This window comes from Scyliorhinus canicula, chromosome 1 (assembly GCF_902713615.1).
Source record: "Scyliorhinus canicula chromosome 1, sScyCan1.1, whole genome shotgun sequence".
Taxonomy (NCBI): Eukaryota; Metazoa; Chordata; class Chondrichthyes; order Carcharhiniformes; family Scyliorhinidae; genus Scyliorhinus; species Scyliorhinus canicula.
This window is the reverse complement of record NC_052146.1, coordinates 254,212,519-254,236,113: the sequence shown is the minus strand read 5'-3', so window position 1 is coordinate 254,236,113 and position 23,595 is coordinate 254,212,519. Positions and strand designations below refer to the sequence as shown.

The window sequence follows — 23,595 nt, the reverse complement described above, 5'->3', positions numbered from 1 at the left end:
TGTAATCATTGCTGTGAGCACCTTAAGTATTTTGCTTATTTGACAAGAATGCTTATGGTAAATACATTTTATTTTCAGAAAGACTTTTCAAATGTAAATTATTTTCAGATTGTGCAAGAAAATAACAATAGATCATTTAAAATTATTTTTAAAGGATTGTTCCTTTAAAGGCAAGCTTTTAGTTGACACAAGCATGAGAATCTTTAAAAATAGCTTCAGAGTCAAATCTATAGTCATGCTTGTACCATTCTTGCTGTTGAGTGTGGTGGCTCGAAACATGAGTATTAGCATTAGGGCTGCATTGCAGACAATCTGATAGCTATAGCACAGAGCCAACTAGGAAACCTGAGATTGAATTCAAATCGGAACTCATATTGACATTCAGACTTCCTGAATAGGGTGCCAGAGAGAGTGGGAAAATGATTGGGGAAAGATAAAAGTGACTAGAATGCGGCTTAACAAAAGAATAAATACTGGTGTATTATTGGAGTCACTGTAAGTTAGATGATCTGAATTAAGATGTTAAAATTGTAGCACTGTAGCAAAGATTATTCTATAACATTAATCATCAGAGCTGATGGGGAGATGATAGATATTGCACCATTCCAGTTTTTCTTGCTTTTTACCACAATTTACACCTTTATTTTTCTACAGTACTCTATCGAACATTACGGGCATGATTCAGCGGACAAAAGTTAAAGTTCGCTTTTGCGCACGTTTGGCGGGGTGTTTCTCGCTGAGGCGTAGAGAATCACCCCGCTATTTAATGGCACTTTGCCATTTTTTGTTGCCGTGGGGAGTTTCTCTCCGCTGAGGCCACATTCAGAGAGAGGAACAGCTGTTCACAGATCGGAGCACCATTTTGAACGGCAGCACCAATTTTACCCCCCTCGCCGTTTCTGGCCCCCCTGCTTTATTAACTCCTCCCCTTCACCCCCTCAAACCTTCTCTGGCCCGCTGGAACCTCTCCTCACGCCCCCTCCAATGGGCAAGCCCCACCACCTCCAGGCCCGAACCCTGGCACTGCCAGGTGCCCGGGTGGCACTTCCAGGATGCCAGGCTTGTAGTGCCAAGGTGCCTGAGTGCCAGGGTACTACCTTGCCCTGTCCCCAAACACCCAGGGTCTCTACTGCCCTGTGAGACCCTCCGAGGTGTCGTTATACCTGGTACATGTTTGTGTGGACCAGTACTAAATGGCACCCTGCGAGGTCTCGTTGACCTCCGTGCGCCAGGTGAATCTGGCATCCAGGTATTTAAATGAGTGTAATGGCTCATTTAAATATTGTTACAACATCCTGGGCAAGTGCTTGATCAGTTCCAGCCCCAGAGTTCCTGGAGTTACAACACAAGTGAATTCACAAATAATTCTCAGAACATTACCCAAAGTCTTTGGCCCTTGGATGCCCAGTAATTGCAGTCACTAGGTTGGTAAATTTAAACACAATTACTCTTAACTTATAACACGAGCTATAGTGAAATACGCTGTAAATACAGTTGATTAAATATTAAGAAGTACCTAACTCCTACTTTAACTTGCCCCCCCACTCTATGTGCATACGCACACACATACACACACACACACACACACACACACATATATATGACAATCAAACAGAGAGGGGTGCAAAAAGGGGAACTAATTTAAATGAAAGAGAAAAGAGACTTTGCTGCAGGTGATGGTTCTCAGCAGGCTTTCTTCACAGTAAGATTGTAGATTTCGGCCTGTACTCACAATTCTCCCGGAGAGGCAGAGTCCCTGTTTCATCAAACCTTGGGTTCAGCTCATGGCCTGCCTCTGAAGTTTCAGTAAACGCAGTACTCAGAGGCAGCATACCTTCCGGATAAAGATAGTCGATTCACACCAGCGTTTCTGGGTAGCGTTAGCAAATTCTGAACTTTGCCTGCACAGCTTTTAATGGTGCTCCTGTAATCAGATTATTATGACCCAGGGTTTAGAGAACTCCAAAGTATATCATGGATTTTGGTTATGGAGAGCACAAGGGCCCACTTTACAGGTGTGATGCAACAGAGATCTAAAGTATGTATAAAATAAAACAATGTTTATTCTATGAATGCAGATAACATTTTATAAACACACAGTAAACATCTTATCAACTACCAACACCGATAATCCCGACAGATACAATACTCTATAGGTAACCCTTAATACCTTTCCTGACAACATCCATAAGTCAAAAACCCTTTTTAACAAAGGTTTGCATTCCTTACAGAAACAGGTATTCCTTTTAAATCATCAAGTGATCTGGAGACATTCTTTAATAGACAGAAAGAGAGAGAGAACACCTCCTTGGTTTGAATGTAGCCCTCCAACTGAAACAAAACTAAAACTCAGAGCCAAAAAACAGCTTCCAGCTCAAAGTGAAAGTAAAATGCAGAGCTCCACCCGCACAACGATAGCACTCCAGCCACGTGAGAGGACAAACATTTCTTAAAGTGACATTTCCATGACAAGATTCATCCAAGCTTTCTGCCAGTTCAGAAACATAACCTTTCTTGAGACAAAGAGAGATGAGAGGGTAGCAGGTCCTTTCCTGGAGTTGCCAAGATCAAAACTGAAACCAAACTCAAGCCTTGGAGATCAGAAAAACATTCCAGTGGGATCAGATCCAATCACCACATGTTACCAGGCAGAGCCCAACCTTTTGGGCCAATGCATTGGCCACCAGCCAAATCAATCAAGCCGAGTCCCAGCCAATCTCTTTCATTGCTGCTGGTCAGTCTACAACTCCAGTTTAAACCAGCACTGACTAGCGCAGTGACTCTCCTTCTGCTGAAATCCTTAAAGGTACAGGCCACTTGCCTTAAAGATACACGTCCATGAATCATCCATAAATCAAAAATGGAATGTCAAAAATTTAAAAAAGGGGAAATCAGGGAATAAACAGTAAGGATCCTTACACTATGCCGATCTGGATCTCACCCAATGAGGGCAAGATCCATGTCGGATCTGTTCTGGACGCAATGCGATCACTGAATTGCGTCATACATTTTCACACATATGCCAACCACCATTTTGCCTCTGTAGAAATGTATGAGACCAGGCAGTGAATGACGGTAAACTATTCACCCATGTAGTGCAGCATGGAAAAATGTTCACCCCAAATCCCATGATCACTTCCCTCATTCGCTTTGCTCCCTCCCTTCTTCCTGATTGAACCCTTCCCGATTATCCCCTTTTCAATTGCACAGTCCCCTATGTCCCAATCATCCCCTTGCCTCTCAAACTTTCTCTCAGGGCCTATCTGAGAGCCTCTTCCCACACTGCAACAGCCCAAGTTCTGTATCTGTTTCGCCAGTGAGCAACCTGAAGACAGCATGTGTGTGCAACTGGCCAGTCAAATATAAATCAGGCCCACTGTTCAGTTGGGCCTTGGGCCTATGCGTTTTGGCACAGGGATTGCTTCCTGCACCCTGTTCACACTCTGTAGGTCAACACTACCGAACCTTACTCCCATCATCTTTAATTTGTTCACTGATCATGATATGTAAGCTTTTCTTTTACAGCCACATCAAGTGCCATTAATGTTTTCCATTAATTGCTTAGCTCAACAAGCATTTCGGGATATAAAAATTAAAAACGATAGTATTAGACCTAAGCTTTTGTTGAAAAATATACATGTGAACGAGTGGCTGTAGTCATTTGTCACAATCAGAAATGCAAAGGTTGGTTTGCTGAGCAGAATTGAACCACTCTAAACCCTTTCTTGATTCACTGAGTCCCTACTTTATAGTTGAGTAGATTCATTACGACTCAAGTTTTACTCAGTTGTTACTGTGGGAAAACTGATGATGTGTTTTGCATGAAATGTTCCATAATGTTCTTAATAGGTTTGCTGTGACGGACTGCTGTACAGCAGTCAGCCAGACTATGCTTGCTGTGAAGACAGATACATTGCCTCAAGTTTGAATTCTTCCGATGCTTGTTGTGGTGGACTTCTCCACACGTTCCAACCTGGGTTTCAATGCTGTGGGAATTATTATGTTAGAATACAGCCAGGTAGGCAAGACTACATTTTTGCAAGTTCTATCGTTAAACTATCCACTGACATTCAGCACTTGACATTTTTAGCATGATTAAGTGCCAGAAATACTTTGTTTCCCCTTGCTGCACAAATGAACCTCAAGATCTTAAGTATATCATGTACCGCAGACAGAACTGTTGGAAGGAAACCCAATCAACCTCTGCATAGTTTTAGCATTCTAACTACAGTGCTAAAATCTGTCAACCTACATGATCGTCAAAATCACACCCCTTGCTAAATTCTAGGTTGCAACAGAACCCATCAACTTCCAATCTTCCAACACTCATAAGGATCTTTTGGACATGTGAATAGACAAATCTACACCAAACATCTCCTGCATAACAACTAGTGATAACAAAGAGCCAGCTAAGTTTTTAAATTTGTGTATTTTGCAATTCTGTGCTTTGTTGGTGTTTAGTAGGATGGGAAAAGAAAATACAAGAGGGTTTTATCTTGCGTGTTCTCTAAAGACTATGTTAAATATAAATCAGAACTGTTTTATCTATTTCTAATCCTGCCCTTTGATTTTTTTCACTTAACATGTGCTTTTAGTCAATTAAAAGCTTTTCATATGTAAGATTATTATGTATCTTAGATATGGTTAAAAACTCAACTTTTGTAATATTGATATCAGGTAAAATATACTTGCGATACACTTTAAGTGATAAAAGAGTTAAGATTTATAAAACTATTACGGTGAGATATGCTGAATTGATTTCTTTACAACAATGTGCTAAATATTTATTTCCAGGTGAAGTTTGCTGCCCTAATGTTCAACAAAATCAAGTCTCCATTGGTATTGGGGATTCATGCTGCAGTGGAAACCCATATTTTGAAAGGGGCGACCAGATCTGTTGTGGAAATTTACTTCATGATGGTTTTAACCAGCAGTGCTGTGGCAAACAGCTAGTTCGCACGGATCTTTTGTGTTGTGGGAATGAAGAAGAAGGGATTGCATATGAACCCATTAAAGGTGAGATGCAAAGGAAACTGAGAGAAATCATACACATTTGACAAAGAAATAAAAAGGAAACACTTCTGTGGCAATTTAGAAATTCCTCCGCTAATTGTAACGAAAGTGCGAATGGAAGTAAAAATGTAAGATTATTTGTATAATGTAAGAGTATTTTGTAAGATTTATTGAAAACAGGAATTTCACTTCTTATTTGACATAATCTCCACACAGATTCATGTTACAATGAACAGAATGTTCTTCAAGTCTATAAATGTCATCACTGAGTCTTTCTGCTCAATGCAAAGCAGATTTGAAACTTTGCACAAGGCATCAGGCAGGATTCTCCGTTTGGGAGACCATGGATGGTATTCTCCATTGCCCGACGCTGATATTGTAATCGGTGATTGGGCGCAGAATCTACTCCAACACCCAAATCGGGGGTAGTACTGGTTTAACGTCGGTGACCCATGCTCCACCCCCTCAGAAGTGTCATAATCGCGTTGTGTGCCGCACGCTGTTGCAACGGCTTTGGTGCATCATCGGCAGGCCCTTCCGTGATGCTCTGCCCTGATGGGCCGAGTTCCCACTGTCCGATTGACATGTAGTCTGAACGGTTGGGAACCCGGCGTGGCGGCTGCAGACTGTGTCCAGCGCCGCCACACTCGGCCGGGATCCATGCCGCTGGCTGGGGGGACTTCCGTGAGGGCTGGGGTGACAGGTGGGGGGTGCCCAGCGGGTGACCTGTGGGGTCACGGATGGCGGATTGGGTCCATGCATGACCAGCGCCATGTTGTACCTCTGCAGATTGTCGCCATGCACATGCGTGTCCAGGGACCCGATGCATGCGCGGCCAGGGACCCGGCCATTCTCCAGCCGTTTTTGGCGCGGGAGCCAGGAGTTTCACCCAACGCTGCTGTAATCCCCTCACGAGTCCTGGAATCGTTGAGGGTTTTGGCGTTGTAAAACACCCGCAAATTCTCCATTTGAGTCGGCATCTATCCTATGTTTCAACCCTATGTTCTCTCATTGGAGCTGAATTGCACCAATTAAGAAATGGCTCCCAATCCTTCGCCATGCAAATTTTTGCATGGTGAGGATTGTGAAGAATTGCCTCGGGAATCCCACCACTGGGCACCATATTGAGCGGGTGGCCTGATAGTGAGGTCCCGTGGCTGACCGCCCATCCTGCAACACAATTCAGCCCCTCTGTAATGTAATTCAGCAATCCCCCCCCCCAGACTTTTCTGGATTACCCTCACCCCACCTCGTAAGAGAGTGACCTGACCAGCCCCCCCCGCCCTGCCCTCTCACCAAAACCCCTTAAATTTAGAGACATCCCACAGATACCCTAAATAAAGAGACCCCCCCAAGAAACTCTTTAAATTATGTGGCCCCCCCCACAGATCTCGAAATAAAGAGACCCCCTTTCACAGACCCTCTAAATAAAGATCACCCCACAGAGATCCCAGGTGAGACTCCTGTCTGGAACCTAGAATGCAGCCTGGAAAGAGGCAGTGAAAAAGGTCTGTGCTTTAAATTCACTTGGACAATATACCTGCTGGCTCAGACACAAGAAGCAGCAACTGTCAATTCCTGGAAAGAGAAAAACAGTCAGCTGGGTTTAAACCCCCCCAGATCTTTGATCTGCAAGCCATTCATTCATTCCTCTTTGACATTGATTTTATTCAGTTATGATTGACAGATTCCACACACCCCAGCTGTCAGCATTTTTCCATTCATCTCCCTCCATGACTGAATAACTTTAAAGTGGTCAACTGTGAAATTAACCGTATTGCTTATAAACATCAAACTTTGATTGACAGCTCATAGATCGCTTGAACCCAAATAAAGTGCTTTCCATTCATCTCCCTTCATGGTTGAGTGACTTTGAAGTGGTCAGCTGTGAAACTAACAGAACTTAACCCTGTTTGAAGTGGTCCAGTCGCGATTCAGCCATCGCGCTGTGCCCGACGCGCAACGTGTTAATCTCGTGAGAGCCCCAAACCAGGCTCTGCGCCGGTTACCGGGTCCGATCACGAGTCACCCAACTTGCTTCACCTGCCTCGTTGGGCGTGATCTAGATAGTAGATTTAAGTACCCAGACGCTACATTCACCCAGCGCCCAGGAAGTCAACGACCACGCCTATGAGACCACGCCAACGAGACCTCGACCGGGCGCTGTTTAGCACTGGTTTCTCAAATGGGACCAATCATGACACCACCTCAGGGGATCACGCAGGCTATTAGACCCTGGGTGGGTGGGGACATGGTGGGATAAGACCCTGACACTCCCCTGGCACCTGAGCAGGGCCACCCAAGCACCCTGACAGCCAAATATGTTAAATAATGTAGACCTTGACAGATTTGGGAACTGGATGATGATACTGTACAAAACAAAGGCACGGAGGGAGAAAGGAGAAGAACAGTTAAGAGCAAGGTCCAGAATGTTTAGAAGACAAGTCAAATCAGAAGACAAGTCCAGAACAGCCTGAAAACAGTTAAGCCAAGAAAAGTGAAAACAGGTTGATGATTTGTAGAAAATCGGTCTGAATTTTCTTGAGAACTTGTCTAAACATTTATTTTAATTTGACTGGACATCAGCAGAACCCTCAGAGAAATAGGCTGTTTTTTGTCAGGCCCCGAGGTGACGGGCTGGGTGGGTCAATAAAATTCCAGAGGCTGCATCATAATTGCTCTACATTTAGTAGAAATGCTCAGGCCACCCTCGAGAGCACTGTCTTCAGCTTTGGACATCATGGGCGTGATATACCGGCCACGCTGCACCTGAAAAGCAGCACGTGCAGCACAATGTGGCCGGTAGATGATGGGAGACCCCACTCCCGGGATTTACCTTGCTCGCTACACTTCGCAAGACGAAGCGATATGAAGCCTACCCATTGAGGGTGTGATCACTTTTTTTTTAAATTTAGAGTACCCAGTTCATTTTCTACAATTAAGGGGCACTTTAGTGTGGCCAATCCACATCTTTTGGGTTGTGGGGGCAAAACCCACACAAACATGGGGAGAATGTGCAAACTCCACACGACAGTGACCCAGAGCCGGGATTGAACCTGGGACCTCGGCGCCGTGAGGCAGCAGGGCTAACCCACTGCGCCACCGTGCTGCGGCGTGATCACTTTTCGGCAAATCTGCATTTTAGAGCGAGGCAGCTAGTCTCACATTAATGCGCAATTCCCTGATTCCCTGAGGTAACCAAGGCATTGGGATCTATCCCCTTCACCTTGGAGGCCTCGAGCGAGCGCCATTCCGTTTTGGTCTCCACAAATGGGGACCAGACGGAGCGGCACTCGTGGGGGTCCCCCATGGGATTGGAGAACCCCAGGTGCATGTCATCTGGGCAGGGTGGTACCCTGACTGGTGCCTCTTGGGCACCCTGGCACTGCCACCTGGCTGTCAGCCTGGCACTGCCAAGGTGCCAAGCTGACATTTTTTGCACCCCAGGTGAGGGGGCAAGGGGGGGCCCAGGAAGCTCCTTACAGTGAGTTGTGGCTTGGGGCGAGGGACGGGATTCGGGGGTTGTATCGTGTGCTCGAGCGATCAGGGCGCCAATTTTTAAAATTGCATCCTGACCTCCCCCTGTTCCGAGGAGTTTCGGCGCGCCAAGTGCCTCAGTGCAGGAAACAGGACTAAGGACGGCCTTGGCCGTGCATTACCCGCTGAGGTCCCGTTTTTAACCAGACTCAGCGAGCACCGGACAACACGCGACTAAACGCGCTCGCTATGGGATATAGTTCCCATTTAGTTAAATCGTGCCCGTATCTCAAGAAAGGGATATTGGTCTCAGAGAGGGGGCAGCAGAATCATATCGGGACTAAAAGATTTAAATTATGAATTTAGCGAGATGTGATCCAAAAAATAATAATATTAATCTCTATTAGTATCACAAGTAGGTTTACTTTAACATAGCAATGAAGTTACTGTGAAAATCTTTGCCGCCACACTACGGCGCCTGTTCGCATACGCTGAGGGGGAATTCACAATGTCGAATTTCACCTAACAACCAGGTCTTTTGGGACCTGTGGGAGGAAACCGGAGCACCCGGAGGAAACCCATACAGACACGGGAAGAACGTGCAGACTCTGTACAAACAGTGACCCAAGCCGTAAATCAATCCCGGGTTCCTGGTGCTGTGAAGCAACGGTGCTAACCACTATGCTAATGTGCCATGTATTGCTTCATCACTACAGTGCAGAATGTGCACTGACCAAAAGAGTGCCCTATACCAGGTCTAGAACCCGTCTTACCCCCATAACTCCGTAACCTCCCCTAACCTTTGGACACTAAGGGGCAAATTTATCATGGCCAGTCCACCTAACCCACACATTGTTGGACTGTGGGAGAAAACCAGAGCACCTGGAGGAAACCTACGCAGACACGGGGAGAATGTGCACACTCCACACAGCCACCCAAGATCGGAATTGAACCAGTTGAGTTATGGGGACAGACTGAGGGAGTGGACCTATGTAGGGTGCTTATTTGAATGGATTGGTGCAGCTTGATGGCTGAATGGCCACCTTCTGCACTGTAGGGATGCTATCGTCATGAGAATCCTGTATAAGGCTAAATGCATTACCGCACTCTGTGAGATGGGTGTAAAGAGGGTGGTGAAAGGGCAAAGGATTCTGGCAAATATGGGGCGCAATTCTCCCAAAGGGAGACAAACAGCCAACGCCGGAGTGAAACCCGGAATATTTCACTCCGGCGTCGGAGGCCGCTCCTCGCCCCTATTCTCCCCCCCCCCCACCAGGGGGCTAGGAGCGGCGCCGCGTAAAATTCACGCGGCAGGCCTTGACGCTTGCGTCAAAGCGGCGCGCCCGGAATGAAGCAGCCGGCGGCGCCTAAGTGACGTCAGCCACGCATGCGCAGGTTGGCCGGCGCCAACACGCGAAAGTGCGATTGTCGTCTTCCCCTCCGCTGCCCCGCAAGACATGGCGGCTTCATCTTGCGGGGCGGCGGAGGGAAAAGAGTGCGTCTTTTAGAGATGCCGGCCCGACGATCGGTGGGCACCGATCGTGGGCCAGACACCTCCTGAGCACGCCCGTGGTGCTTGATCCTCCCTCCGCCCCCCACAGGCCCCGCATGCAGCTGTCGCTCGATGTTCACGCCAGCAGCGACCAGGTGTGGTTGGCGCTGGCGTGAACCGGTCGGGTTCGGCAGGCCGCTCGGCCCATCCGGGCCAGAGAATCGCCGGTCGCCGTTAGAAACGACGAGCGGCGATTCTCCGAGCGGCCTGTCGCGAAATGCGACACGCCATTTTGGGGGGGTGGGAGAATCGCGGGGTGTGCCAGGGCGGCGTGGCGTGATTCGTCCTGCCCTCCTGCGATTCTCCCACCCGGCGTGGGGATCGAAGAATCGCGCCCATGGTGTCTGTCAGTCAACCATGAAGCATTCTATACTAATTTGAGTCAATACAGAGCATTGTGAGCAGCTGATGCTGCCATCTCCATAACTGTGTCTAGTGCGATTTTTCCAACCTCTCCAGAGTGTGCTCCATCAATACAATGTGACTAGGCAGCAGCAATCACTACATTTTCCAATGGAAGGGCATTGATAGGCTATCCCGTCCAGTGTTGGACTTTTATTACAGTTAGTGCTCACCTGACTGCTCTGAATGATGTTTCTTCCCAGGACCAGCAAAGCGCTCATCAACTTCCTGAGTCACAGCTGGATCTTCTTCCAGGCTTTTCTTTAATACTATACCTGAGACATGTTTCTCACACAGGGTCTGCCTTTGCATCTCTACCCCATTACACTGGAGCAGAAAGTCCAACTGTGCAAGGCCGAGATGAGTGAAAAATTCCCAACATCCACCTCGGAAGCAAAATTGTGGGACTAAGTGCCATCAACTAACCCTCCCTGCGTCGGGAGTCAAGATCTGGGCTAATATATTTCACGAGTTAAAAAATGATAACAACAAAACAAAAGGACTTAACAAAATCTCCAGGTCCTGACCATTTCCACCGCAAGGTGATGCAAAATTCTTCAGAAAATATTGCATATGTCACACCATTATTTACAAAGGAATTGAGGCAATAATGAAGTACCGTCAGACCTGTTGCTTTATTATCAATTGGGGAAATTACTTGGATGAATACCAGCTGATCAGAGCCAGCATAGATTTGTAAAGGGTCGAACATGCCTAATTAAGTGAGCTTTTTGAAGGGATCAAGGCAGGCTGTGTGAAAGGCCCACCTCAGTTCTCTGCGTCTTTGCCCCATTCATTTTGTGAAACATTAGACCCTCTCACCCTCAGCCCTCACACTCCCTCCATGCCCAATCCATGTCAACTCATTCCACCTGTGAATTCCCTATGTTCCCTCATACCCTCCATGTCAACCAAGCGCCCAGTCACATGTCCCTTCTAATCCCTCATGCCAACTTAATATAAACTCATAATAACCCACCCACCAACTTTTTCCCTTACACACACCATGTCAAGTCACCAAATATCCACTATGGGCACACCTCAGGAGCCATATTGAGAGAAAATAAAATAAAGGTCTAAGTATTTGTTACAACTTTCATTATAGTACAAAAAGCACTTTCATTCACAAAAACCCATTTAAAACATTTAAATCTCAAGTACTTATTTCCTCATTAAAAGCAAACAGTCTTTTATTCATAGCCCTACTTCAAAGGCAACTGATCTTTTAATAACCTCCTTGAGCTGTCAATCAAACAGGGAATTTAGGATATCCTACTGAGATAATGATAGGTTGTGGCGCAGCTAAGCATTAATATAATATAATGATAGAACTTGGGGTAATATCAACAAATAACTATTGTAACTACTGGGACAGATTTTTTTCAACTAACAGACACAAGCAGCCTATTTGTTTTAATAAGGCTAGACATTTAAATAACTACAAAGCTTGGCAGTTCTACAAACATTATCCACCTGTGAAGAGCAATATCTTCAATGCTCTTGTAATTCCCACACTAAATGTTGAGACCCTTGCTGCATCAGAAATAGGATCTGTATGAACTCAGCACAAATATTAAATTACCCTGCTGAGTTTGGGTTTCTCTAATCTATGCATCACACCCCATTTCCCACTTTCTTCTATCAGCAAAAATGGAATCTGTCAGAAATATAGGTGGTATTTCCAGATCTGGGTCCTGCCTCCATTTCTAAATGTCTATAGATTCTCCACAACACTGTGAAAATCCGGACCATTACGTTTCCTCTTTGACTTATTTTTTGGTTCCCTTTACTCACTAGTATTTTGTTCTCTTCTTTCTCTGTGAAAACAAGTCCTAATTTAACATGTCTGCCATTTCCTTATTATCCAATATAGTCTCACTTGCATTCCCCTTTATCACTCTCATTCTGTTTATTAATTATAAATGTGGTGCTGGATTCTCCGCAGCCCCGCACCAAAATTGCGTTTGGCGCGGGGGCAGAGAATCCAATTTCACGCCGAAATCGGGCCCAGCGCCGGTCCGGCGATTCACCGGGACCCGCGAATCGGCGTGACCGTAGAGTACTCCGTGTGGCTGGGGGGGGGGGCATCCCCAGAGGCCCACCCGGTGATCTGCCACTCCCAACCGGCCAAGTTCCCAATGCCATGCTTCTAACCAGCTATCGCCGTTCAGGAAGACTCAATCCGCAGCTGCCCTGGTGCGGAGCGGGTGGATCAAACACCGGAGTGCTTTATGGGCGACCGGGGGACAGATCGGGTCAGTCGGATCTTCAGGCGCACGGCCGATTGGGGGGGGTGCCTACATTTTGAAGCTACCTCCGCGGTTCGAGTCCACCATGGTGCTCGGCGCGGCCGCCAGAGGCCACCTCCATACGCATGCGTGGACTCCAGACCGGAAGTGCGGTGGCCCGTATCCGCAGCTAAATCTGCGTAAATCATTCTGGGTCTCTGTTAGCCCCCGGCATGCCCCTGAGTGAATCGACTGATCTTTTTTATTGGAAACTCCGGAGTGAAACACCAGCGTTTTTACGTCAGCATGGGGACATAGTCCCATTTTAGGAGAATCCAGCCCCTGGTATTTTTAAAGTGCAGGCTTGCAGATCACAAAGGCACAAAATAAACAGAGCTTTATTGGGGAAGTTGTTTTCACACAGGTTGTTGGTGTAGACTGTTAACCCACCCAAACTGCCGATAACATCATCAGTATGTCACATGACCGAACTCTTAAAGTGACCTTGTTCCCACCAGGAATACACAACACTTTCCTCACATCAGAGCTTCTTGCAATGAAACACAATATAACATTAACAATCAAAATTTATGAAATTCACAATTAACAAACACAGCAGTCAATAAGTTTGATGTTTCAGAGGACGTTGATTCCTGTGTGGTTGTCGACGAACTTCAGGGTGTACTTTTCGTGTTGACTGTAACCTCTCGTGTTTTTGGTTGCATGTGTACGTCGTCCGTTGTTACCTCAACTGGAGACAATGTAATGTTTGCAGGTTTACTCGATGTTGAAGTGTTCTCAACAGGGGACTGTCTTCCAAGGTTGTTTCTGGTATTGTTAGGTTCTCAGGAATGCCTAGGTTTTCACTTTGCAAACAAGTTCTAGTTGCTTAAAGTTGATCAGCCTGTCTTCTCCACACTACATCATCCTGAGTTTGAACAGTGTAGGAGACCAGTTGAGTCTGAAACAAGATGATGGCAGGTAGCCACTTCTTACTGCTCGTGTAGTTCTTTGCCAATACTTCTTGACCTTCCTGAAAAACACAGAGTTCAGCCCTGTTCTCACTTTGAAAAACCTGATTTTGCTTTTTCTTTTCAACAATCTCTCTTTTCTTAGGCGGTTTCAGCTAGTCAACTGTTGACCTTGCTCATGAGTCATCTTCAATGAATGCTTCATTGTTTGAACAAATTGCGGACTCGACCTGCCAGTTAGTGTCCCCCTGGACATTCTCTCTCCACCCCTGGCCCCCCCTTACCAGTCCCCATAGCATCTGCCGAAGCCCCCCCCCCCCCCCCCCCCCCCCCCCCCCCCCCGCTAGCAGCGCGGCTCCTGTCCGACTGAGGCGGCACTGGACACAGTCCGCAACCACCACGCCGGATTCCCGACCGCTGAGGCCACACGTTAACCACATGGTCGGGCACTCGGCCCATTGGGGTGAAGCATAGGGGATGGGCCCCAGGTGATGTCCTGAGGCCATCCCAACGGCATGTGGCACGCTCCTCGATGACGCCAATTTAGAGAGACGGAGCTTGCGAAAACAGGCGCTGCCCCTGATTCCATCATAAAAACGGATTTTCCGCCCAATCGCCTATTACAAAATCGGCGTCGGGGAATGGAGAATCCCGTCCTTGATTTACAATATTTTACCGTATAGGTGTGAACTGACAACAGTAATGCCCATCCCTGCATCTGGCTCGCTGCGAGAGATGGAATACCAGTGTGCGCCCGGTTGTTGGCGGAGGTCGGTGATCCATTGGTAAAGTAAATTTCTTTCCATTTGGTAGTTGATAAAAAAAGGTTTGATCTGGAAAATGGTGCCTTGAGCTTCCTTCTCCATCTGTGCATTTGTTTATTACTGCTTTGTTCAAGGGTCTTGATGCAAATGCTTCCCCTCACCATTGGCCATTATGTGAGAAACTACAGCTCCCACCCTGTAAGGTGAGGCATCGCAAGCCAATTGCAAAAGTAACTTTGGATTAAATGTGTCAGTACTTGTGACTTTAATAATGGCTCTCTTGCTTGTGAGAAGGCCTTCTCGCACTGATCCATCCATTTCCATTTCCTATTTTGACTGAATAAGTTCTGGAAAGGCTTGAGAATATATTAGGGTCCAAGCATCCATAGTACCTTAATGAGGCCCAAAATCAAATGAGGTTGACTTACGTTTTGAGGTGCTTGTGTCTCAGTTATGGCTTTTACTTTTGCAGGCAATTTGTGCCATCACTTTGCATCTATGACATGCCCCAGGTGTTCTGTAGAAAATGTGAAGAATTCACATTTATTCCTGCAATCTCAGAGCCAGTAATCTTCTAGGTTATGGAGTGTAGCATCTACATTTTGTTGGTGCTCTTCATTCTTTCCAGTGACTAAGATATTGTCTGAGGAGAATGGACTCCTTATAGTCCGCTGAGAATTTGTTCCGTGGCATGTTGGAACAACACAGCCACATGTGATGCCAAATAGAAGCCACCTGAATAGCCCCTCGTGTTAGATGATCAAATATTGTTGTGAATCTGGATCACACTTATCTGGAGATAAGCTTGACAAAAGTCAACTTTACTGAAATGTTGGCCTTCAGCAAATAAATCATCAATTAAAGGCAGAGGGTACTGTTCTGCACATAGCAGCGGATTGATAATGACTTTAAAATCACCACATGATTGCTCTGAAACATCTTTTTTCATCATGGGTACTATGGGCAAGGCCAATCACTTACATTAATGGGTTTGAGGACCCCCGTCTTTACCAGCCTCTCTAATTCTGCCTCAACCTTAAGCCTGATGGCGTACGCCACTGATCTAACCTTTAAGCATCTTGCTTGGCTTTTGTCTTTAATCTTTAGCTTGTCTGAGATCTCTTTCATGCTTCCCAGCTCTCTATTAAAGATGATGGCATGTTTCTTTAAATGTTCGGTAGACCCGACATGACTCTGACATGAGATTCACCTCGGCCTAGTTTAGCTTGTTTCTCTCCAGCCAGGTTCTCCACATTAAGACTGGATAGTTACCTTTAACAATATACAATGATTAGTACATTAGTACAGCTTTGACAAAGGGTCATCTGGACTCAAAACATTAGCACTTTTCTCTCCCTGCAGATGCTGCCAGACCTGCTGAGATTTTCCAGCATTTTCTCTTTGGTTTCAGATCCAGCATCCACAGTAATTTGCTTTTATACAGGGATTAGTCTGCTTAGTTGCACATTTACCTCGCGATGGCCCCTTAAAGGAACCACTTCACTGCTATCGGTTTTGTGTAGTACCTTTGAGGGTTTAAGGCAATATTTTATAGATTCTCTTTTTAAACAGTTTTTGGGACCAATGAAATGGCTGCACCAGTGTCCACTTCCATTTTCACCGGTTGTCCGTCCAGTAAGGGGTGACCTAGTAACAGGTCGCTGACCCGCAGTGGTCAATACGTTCAATGACAGTTTGTCGTATGACTGTGACTCTAGTCTTTCATGCCCTTTTTGTATCACGTGGATACTCTTCCCTATTTTTGATTTTTCATTTGATGTGTTCGGAACTTGCTTTTTAAAATTCTTGTTTGGAGCATGTTTTTATTTCCAACACGCACCTTCGAAAAATGTCCCTTTTTACCAGAATTCTTGCATTTTGCATCTTTGTTCCAGCAATCAGTTGCTGTGTCCCCAGATTTTGCACAGCAATGGCAATTTTGGACCTGTGTCAGTGTTCAGGTCTCAGCCGATATTTTGTACATTCCAATGTTCAAGCTTAATTGTTGTGCTTGCTTAGCTGCTAGTACCATAGAGATTACAACTTCTAAAGCCTCCTTTCAGTTTGAGATGCTGTCCATTAATGTCTCTTAAAGATAGCTTTGTTTCTTCGCCCACACACAAGTCTGTCTCTAATGGTGTCGTCCAAGACATCTCCAAATTCACAGAGTTCAGCTAATTTCTTTAAAGTAGCTACAAAATGTGTGATTAATTAATCTTCTTGCTGGTTACGTTTATAGAACCTGAACCTCTTGGCAATTACCTGCAATAGTCTCAAAATCTCATCAAAGGTTTTTGAGCCTAGTTTTTCTGGATGCACCAGACTTTGTAGGAGGTTGAATGTTTTCCCCCCATTTTGCTCAGGAAAGTTGGGACTATAATATCTGCCACAATTTTGTTCACCTGGACAAAGTATTCAAATCTTTCAGTGTATGAGCTCCAGTGCTCGGTGCTTTCATCATATGGTCCCTTGGCAACAAAAACTCCTGCAATTTTTACTATGGGAAGGGCTTGCTTAAGCGCAAATGTGCCTCGAGGTTTTTAGCGCTACCTTGCTTCTTTTTCTTTCAAACAAGATCACCGTGAGCTCAGCCCATTCCTTTATCCCTGCTCTCAATTAATTTGTTACTTCATGCGACACACAGTAGAGGGAGCACATGAACAATGTTCCAGAATGTTCCGAGAAAAGACCATGGTGGCCTCCCTTTTGATGCTGCTTCCATTGAAATCTTTGTTTAAATTTCAGTTCTTTCGATGGTTGCTGCTTAATTGGTACCCTTTTGCCAACTTTGGTGTAGCAGTGTTTTTATCTTCCTATTCCTTTTTGGATGGCTGTGCACGGATTGATAATTTCACTTATGTCACCGGATTTCTGCAAATCTTTTTCGGGCATTTTCAGTGTGAATTCTGACGTCCTCGTCGCCTGTTTCCTTTGTGGTACTTTTAACGGACAGGCTTGTAGACCACAATGAATCAAAACAACAGAGATTTATTGGGGAAGGTGTTTTCACCCACTTTGCTCATGTAGACTAACTGTTAGCCTGCCCAATGCTCTGATGACCTCATCATGTGATTAAACTCTTAAAGTGATCCTGTTCCTACTGGCAACAACATGAATACACAACAATAAATGTTAACTTTGCAAGCTTCTTGCACATTTTATTTTGCACCTCTTATTATTCTTTGTATCTCTTTGTTGCTGTTCCATCCAAGTCAGCTGGATTTTCACTTTTACTTGCATTTCTTTCTGATGCTGTCTTCCTCATGCTGTTCCTTATTTCATGTGCTGACCGCTATTGGTCAATTACACAAGTAAGTCCTTTACCTTTTACGCATTTCTATGCACTTATTTTGTACCATAGGAAATACTTCTTTGTATCCAAAGCCAGAGCTATGTACTTTTCAAAACCCCTGCAAGTTACTTTCTGACGCCTTCACTGAGGTAGTTTACCACCCCATTCATCTACTGAGGTATCTTTACTACTCTTCCCTGTTAGATTCTATCATCCTTGCATTCCTTGGTCCACCATCCTTATTCCACTCATATCCTGTCCATCTTATGTTTCTCATGCACCTTGCCCGTTTCCTCATCTCTCCTCATCAATTGTGCCCTCTTTACTCTTACCTTCCTACAGCCCCCCCCCCCCCCCCCCCCCACTTTCTCGCCTCTGCCCTTCTCTCCCCTTCCTTTCCATGGTTCAGTTATTCCCACCCACCAGTTCAACCTGCTTGCCCTCAAGACATGGTCTTGCCCACCCATACACAGCGCTGAGATAATTAACTAGTATTATAAAAGGTTTATGCAGAGCACACACTTTAGACCTTTGCATTTCAAGTATTTATAGCATCTAATTACCAATTACCATTTCAAATTGCCATTAGTCTTGTTCGGTTTTACATTTACAAGACAATAATGAACCGCAAATCTATAGCATTCGCAAATTAATAATCAATAATCCCAACAATAGTCAATTGGGAATTACTAAGGAATTTGCTACTGCGCAATCTGAACCAATGAACGAGGACAAAATCACAGTCAATCAAGTTGCTTAAAGCTTCTCTGTTTTGCTGAAAGGTCATTGACCTGAAACATCTGTTTCTCTCTCCACAGAGTCTACTTGGCCTGTCGTGAGTTGTCAGCATTTCCTGTTTTTACTTCAGTAAATAGTTTTGGCAATTCTCAGTTTTCCCCTTTAGTTACCAGCTATGAGTTCATAATAAGTTTCCCAACATAATACATATTTTACAAGCTAGCTCAGAAATGATGAGAGTCTGTGGATTTTTATGTTTATAGTGAGAATTAAAGAAACAATGCTTGCTTACATAAAGATTTACTTCTGCTGCTGTAATGGATAAGGAAAATTAATTATTTATCTTTCACAAATTAAAAATTACTTGCTCCATATCTCTGAGTAAAAGTCTTAGAAATTTCTTTTCTTTTTTTTCCCATTGGACATGTGCAGCCTTTCCTCAATTCTACACCCCACCCCTATAAGGGGGTGTATTATAGGCAATGGCACGGGTTATTCATAAGTACAGTTAATAACCATCAAGCAAACTTTTCACGTTTGGATTTTAAAAAAAATATGTAGCTGTGTGTTTGATAAAGTACCTACTTTCATAATGTCATATTGTGACATTTTTTTAGTTCTGCTATCTTGCTGAATTGAAAAATTCAGCTGAGGTCAGGATTTGAGATGTTTCTATTGGAAGAAGGTGGATTAATTGCCCTGTATGCTTTTTAATAACCTATCTCACCCACTCAGGTTAAATTCTATGTGCAGTTGTCAGCCCTCCGGTATTTCTTGTGACCCTCCTGGAACGGATATCGATCAATCCTCCCGGTCCGACTGTTACTGGTGACCTGGGAGATGAACACTGCATCACTTTGATGACCTGAACTTGAGCCCTGTCTACTTTTGGTTTGACTGTTCCTGTGACTGTACTTCCAGTAGGAAAGGTGCAGCAAGTCTGTGTGCTTCAGTTTTGGTTTAGTAACATAAGGTCCAAATGCTGCATCGTCATTTGTTTTACAATTTGTTAATTAGTAGAGTCTTAATTACCTTCTAAAATGTAATGCGTTACAAAAGTACAGTGGGCTCTTTTACATTGAGGAAAACTGTAGCTTCTTTATATTGATCTTTGACCTCTGGTCTTGCAACCCTAGTGATTGTCCTATGAGCAGTAAAACCTTTGGGTGAAAAATAGGGCTCATTACCCCTCCCCCAGTATTTTAACACTATGGGCGTTGTAATAACCTGCATGGAGCACATGGGACTGGCTTGATTGTTTTCCTCATGTGACTCAAGGAGCATGAGTTCCCCCACTCACTACAGGGCTATTACCATGTGTCTATAAGTTCTGCCAGACAGAAAACCACCAGCAGAGGGAGAGATCCCGGTAAAGTCTGACCCCTTTCTACATAACGTGAGTTACAAATGAAAGTCTTTGTAATGTTACCCGACTAACTCCTTTTCACCTTTTTTAAATTGGCGACGGAGATAAACTGAAACTGCCGCCGTGCTAATCTGCCACCTGTGCCATCTCTCCATGACATTACATCACCTGGGACTAAGGTACAGTGTTGAGTCTTCACTATGCCTTTGTTTGGTCGACTGGATGCTTTTGACCCTGCAGTTGAGTCATGAAACCAGTATGCGCAAAGTTTGCGATACTTTTTCCGTGCCAACAACATAACCGAAAATGAGCGCCAGACTGTGATATTATTAACAGCCTGCGGTGCGCACACGTTCAGCTCAATTAGAATTTAGAATTTAGAACAGTACAGCACAGAACAGGCCCTTCGGCCCTCAATGTTGTGCCGAGCAATGATCACCCTACTCAAACTCACGTATCCACCCTATACCCGTAACCCAACAACTCCCCCTTAACCTTACTTTTTAGGACACTACGGGCAATTTAGCATGGCCAATCCACCTAACCTCACATTTCCAGCAACACCGGATACAGTGGCATTCAACAGCTGATCGTGCTGGTGGGGATTCATTTCAACCCAACACCATCCATCATTGTGCAACAGTACATGATTTTGTGCAGTGGAAAGGCTGGGAGGGGGAGTCAGTTGCCGAGTATGTTTCCTGGCTGCAGAATATCATGGAGTATTGTGAATATGGGGCTGTGTTGGTGGATATGCTTCATGACCGCTTGGTTTGCAGTATTAATAATCTCGACGTACAAAACAGGATTCTAGGAGAAACGTCCCTAACATTCTGGCAGGCTTTGCAGATTGCTCTTCCATAGGAGAGTGCCGTTCCGGGTGCACAGGAACTCCAAAGTATGGAGGTTAATGTCGTTCGATGCTGTCCCCTTCACGCCTTTTCCCGGCTAAAGCGGATCACCATGATGCAGCAGGCCGGAAGTTTCAAGGACTTAGGCCACGGTGAACCCCTTCTCCGGGTTTGGGATGGGCCGACTGTCCCCTCTGAGAAATGTAGCTGCTGGCTGTGTGAGGGCAGTGCCAGACTGCTCTGGACGAGATAGACGTCGGACTCATGCGCGGGTCCTTTATCTGGTCAATCCCGAAGAGGGGGAAGATGAGTCCGGAATTTAGCTGAACTGTGTGCCTGCACCACGAGTGGCTCCTATCCGCATGCAAATTAATGGCCGCTTAATTCAGATGGAATTAGAGACAGATGCTGACACAGTGTGTGTAAATTATTGTTAGCTGATTTGGCCACCCACCTCACTACATATACTTAGGAGTGTTTGTTGATTGTGGGCTCCATGCTCACACCGGTGGTTTACTAGCATCAGTCTTTGAGTCTTCCCCTTATAGTGGTACAGGGTGACAGTCCCAACCTGCTGGGTCAGGGTCGGCTGCACCATTTGCAACTCAACTGGTAACGTATCCACAAGGTTGAAACAGACGGTTTATATGTGGTGTTGCAGAAATTCCACGATGTTTTCAGGCCCAGCCTTGGGAAAATAAAAGGGGCCATAGTGAAAATTCATATTGATCCACAGGGCCAGCCTCGTTTTTTTCCATGCTCAACCAGACCCCTATACAATTGTGGGCAAAGTCGCAGCTAAGCTCCAAGGGTTAGAAAGCCTTGGGATAATTTGGCCAGTTTGTTTTGCCGACTGGGCTGCGCTGGTGGTCCCGGTCATGAAACCAGACTTTCCACCTCTGCGGTGATTACAAATTAATCGGAAACAAGGCTACTTTTTTGGACCGCTACCCACTCCCTCATATCGGAGACCTATGCACCTTGCTTCAAAAATTGGATATGAGCAATGCTTATTTGCAGCACAAACAGAAAGAACCCTCATGAAAATACATTACTACCAACACCCATAAGGGGTTATATGGGTAGAGCCGATTTCCATTCGGCGTCTCTTCAGCTTGCGCCATGCTTCAACAAGTCATGGAGGGTATGTTGCGAGGTCTCCTGCGCATTCTTGTCTATCTTGACGATGAGTTAATTATGGGAGCGATGGAGATGGAAAACCTCAAAAACCTTGAGGCAATTTTGCACTGGTTCTCAGAATGGTGTCCGTCTTCATAAAGCAAAGTGTGTCTTCAATGTGAAGGAGGTGGCATATTTAGGCTATCGGGTGAATCGGGACAACCTACATCCAGTCGCTGACAAAGTGCAGGCAATAACAGTAGCCCCGCACCACATGATGTTACAGAGCTTTGCTCCTTCTTCTTAGGCCTGATAAATTATTATGCCCGTTTTATACTGAATTTCGCAACAATCCTGGTTCCCCTCCATTTTCTTCTACAGAAAATTGATCCTGGATCTGGGGCGCTCACCAGGAGACTGCATTTCAATTGGTGAAACGGATGTTAGTTCCATCCAAAGTCCTCACTCATTTTCACACAGCAAAACCACTTTATTGGACGTGTGACACATTGCCACACGGAATTGGTGCCGTCCTTTCTCATCACATGAGCAACGGCTAGAATGTCCAATAGCTTTTGTCTCCAGGATATTAATGGCTGCTGAATGCAGTTATGCCCATATAGAAAAAAAATATCTGGCGGTAGTCTTCGGAGTTAAACGCTTCCACCAATGTGGTTACAGCTGGCATTTTTTTCATCATAATCGCCTTATTCTCGCAAAAGAGGATCATAAGCCACCGCTTAGCCTAGCCTGTTTCGCGAGAATAAGGCGGTGCCAAGCATTGCATTAGCCAAAGGTGGGCTCTACAACTGGCTGGCTACAATAATCATTCGAACATTGTCCAAGCATCGATTGCGAATGCCAAGCATTAAGTCACCTCCTGTTGCAAGCTGTCTTGGTGGAACTACCCACGGCCGATGAGATCATGGCAGTCTTCAATTTCATGGATATCTTGCCAGTGACAGCCTCTTGCATCCGTAATTGGATGCAGTATGATCCGGTGTTAGCTAAGCTGCAACATTATGGACAACGGGGCCTCATTTACTAGCGAAGAGTTTGCAGCCTTCATAAAGGCAAATGCAGCCGTTATGTTCACACTGCGCCTTATCATCTGGTGCTGAATAGATGAGCAGAATCTACCATACAGCAGAAACAAACCACAGGTTCGATGGATACCAGGCTGGCATGCTTCCTCTTCTCATAACGGACGACTCCTCATGCTGTTACAGGGGTGGCCATGGTCGAAATGTTGATGGGTCGCTGACTCCTCATTAAGTTGCTTTTGCTGCTACCCAACATAGGTGCAAAGGTGCGTCGCACATAGGATCTTCAAGGGCGTTGCCCGAATAGGCATTCTGTCCTATGCCATTTCACACCTGACCAGGCGGTCAGTGATCGGAACTTTGATGAAGGTCCTCGTTGGTTTCCTGAGGTTATCATTCACCAAACTGGTCCCGTTTCATACCAGATCCGTGTTCGAGGTCAACTGATGGAGTGTCACCTCAACCAGCTTTGTGCTCAGCAGTCTTCCACTCCAGGGGAAATCTACCCTGCTCTTGTCTGCGTCTCAGACGGCCCCTTGTGGGTTCTCCACCCTGGTCTTGCTAGTTGCTCTTCAGTCTGCACAACCGACTACATTGTTTTATTCTCGTGATACTGATATTCCTGATGTTTGGTCATCTGATTCCGAGATGGAGACACAAAACTTTGGGGTCTCGCACGCCATTGTTCATCCACCTCCGGTAGGTTCTTCGCCTCAGCGGTCCAGCTGCAAGCGCAATTCTCTGGCTCGTTATACTGTGGTTGATTCTGTCCCACCACC

General features: G+C 45.5%; 1 protein-coding gene across 5 annotated transcripts in view; it reads left to right on the top strand.

The window, feature by feature from the left end:
* Window positions 1-23,595, top strand: part of ush2a (Usher syndrome 2A (autosomal recessive, mild)) — a 1,354,742-nt gene that overhangs the window by 1,034,260 nt on the left and 296,887 nt on the right. For all 5 annotated transcript variants that reach the window (XR_005462328.1, XM_038811752.1, XM_038811743.1 and 2 more), the window contains 2 exons: window positions 3,850-4,018; window positions 4,795-5,016. Coding sequence is in view for 4 of the 5 variants with exons in the window: in XM_038811752.1 (XP_038667680.1) it covers window positions 3,850-4,018; window positions 4,795-5,016 (391 nt within the window). In the remaining variant the exon portion in view is untranslated. The remainder of the gene's footprint in view (window positions 1-3,849; window positions 4,019-4,794; window positions 5,017-23,595) is intronic.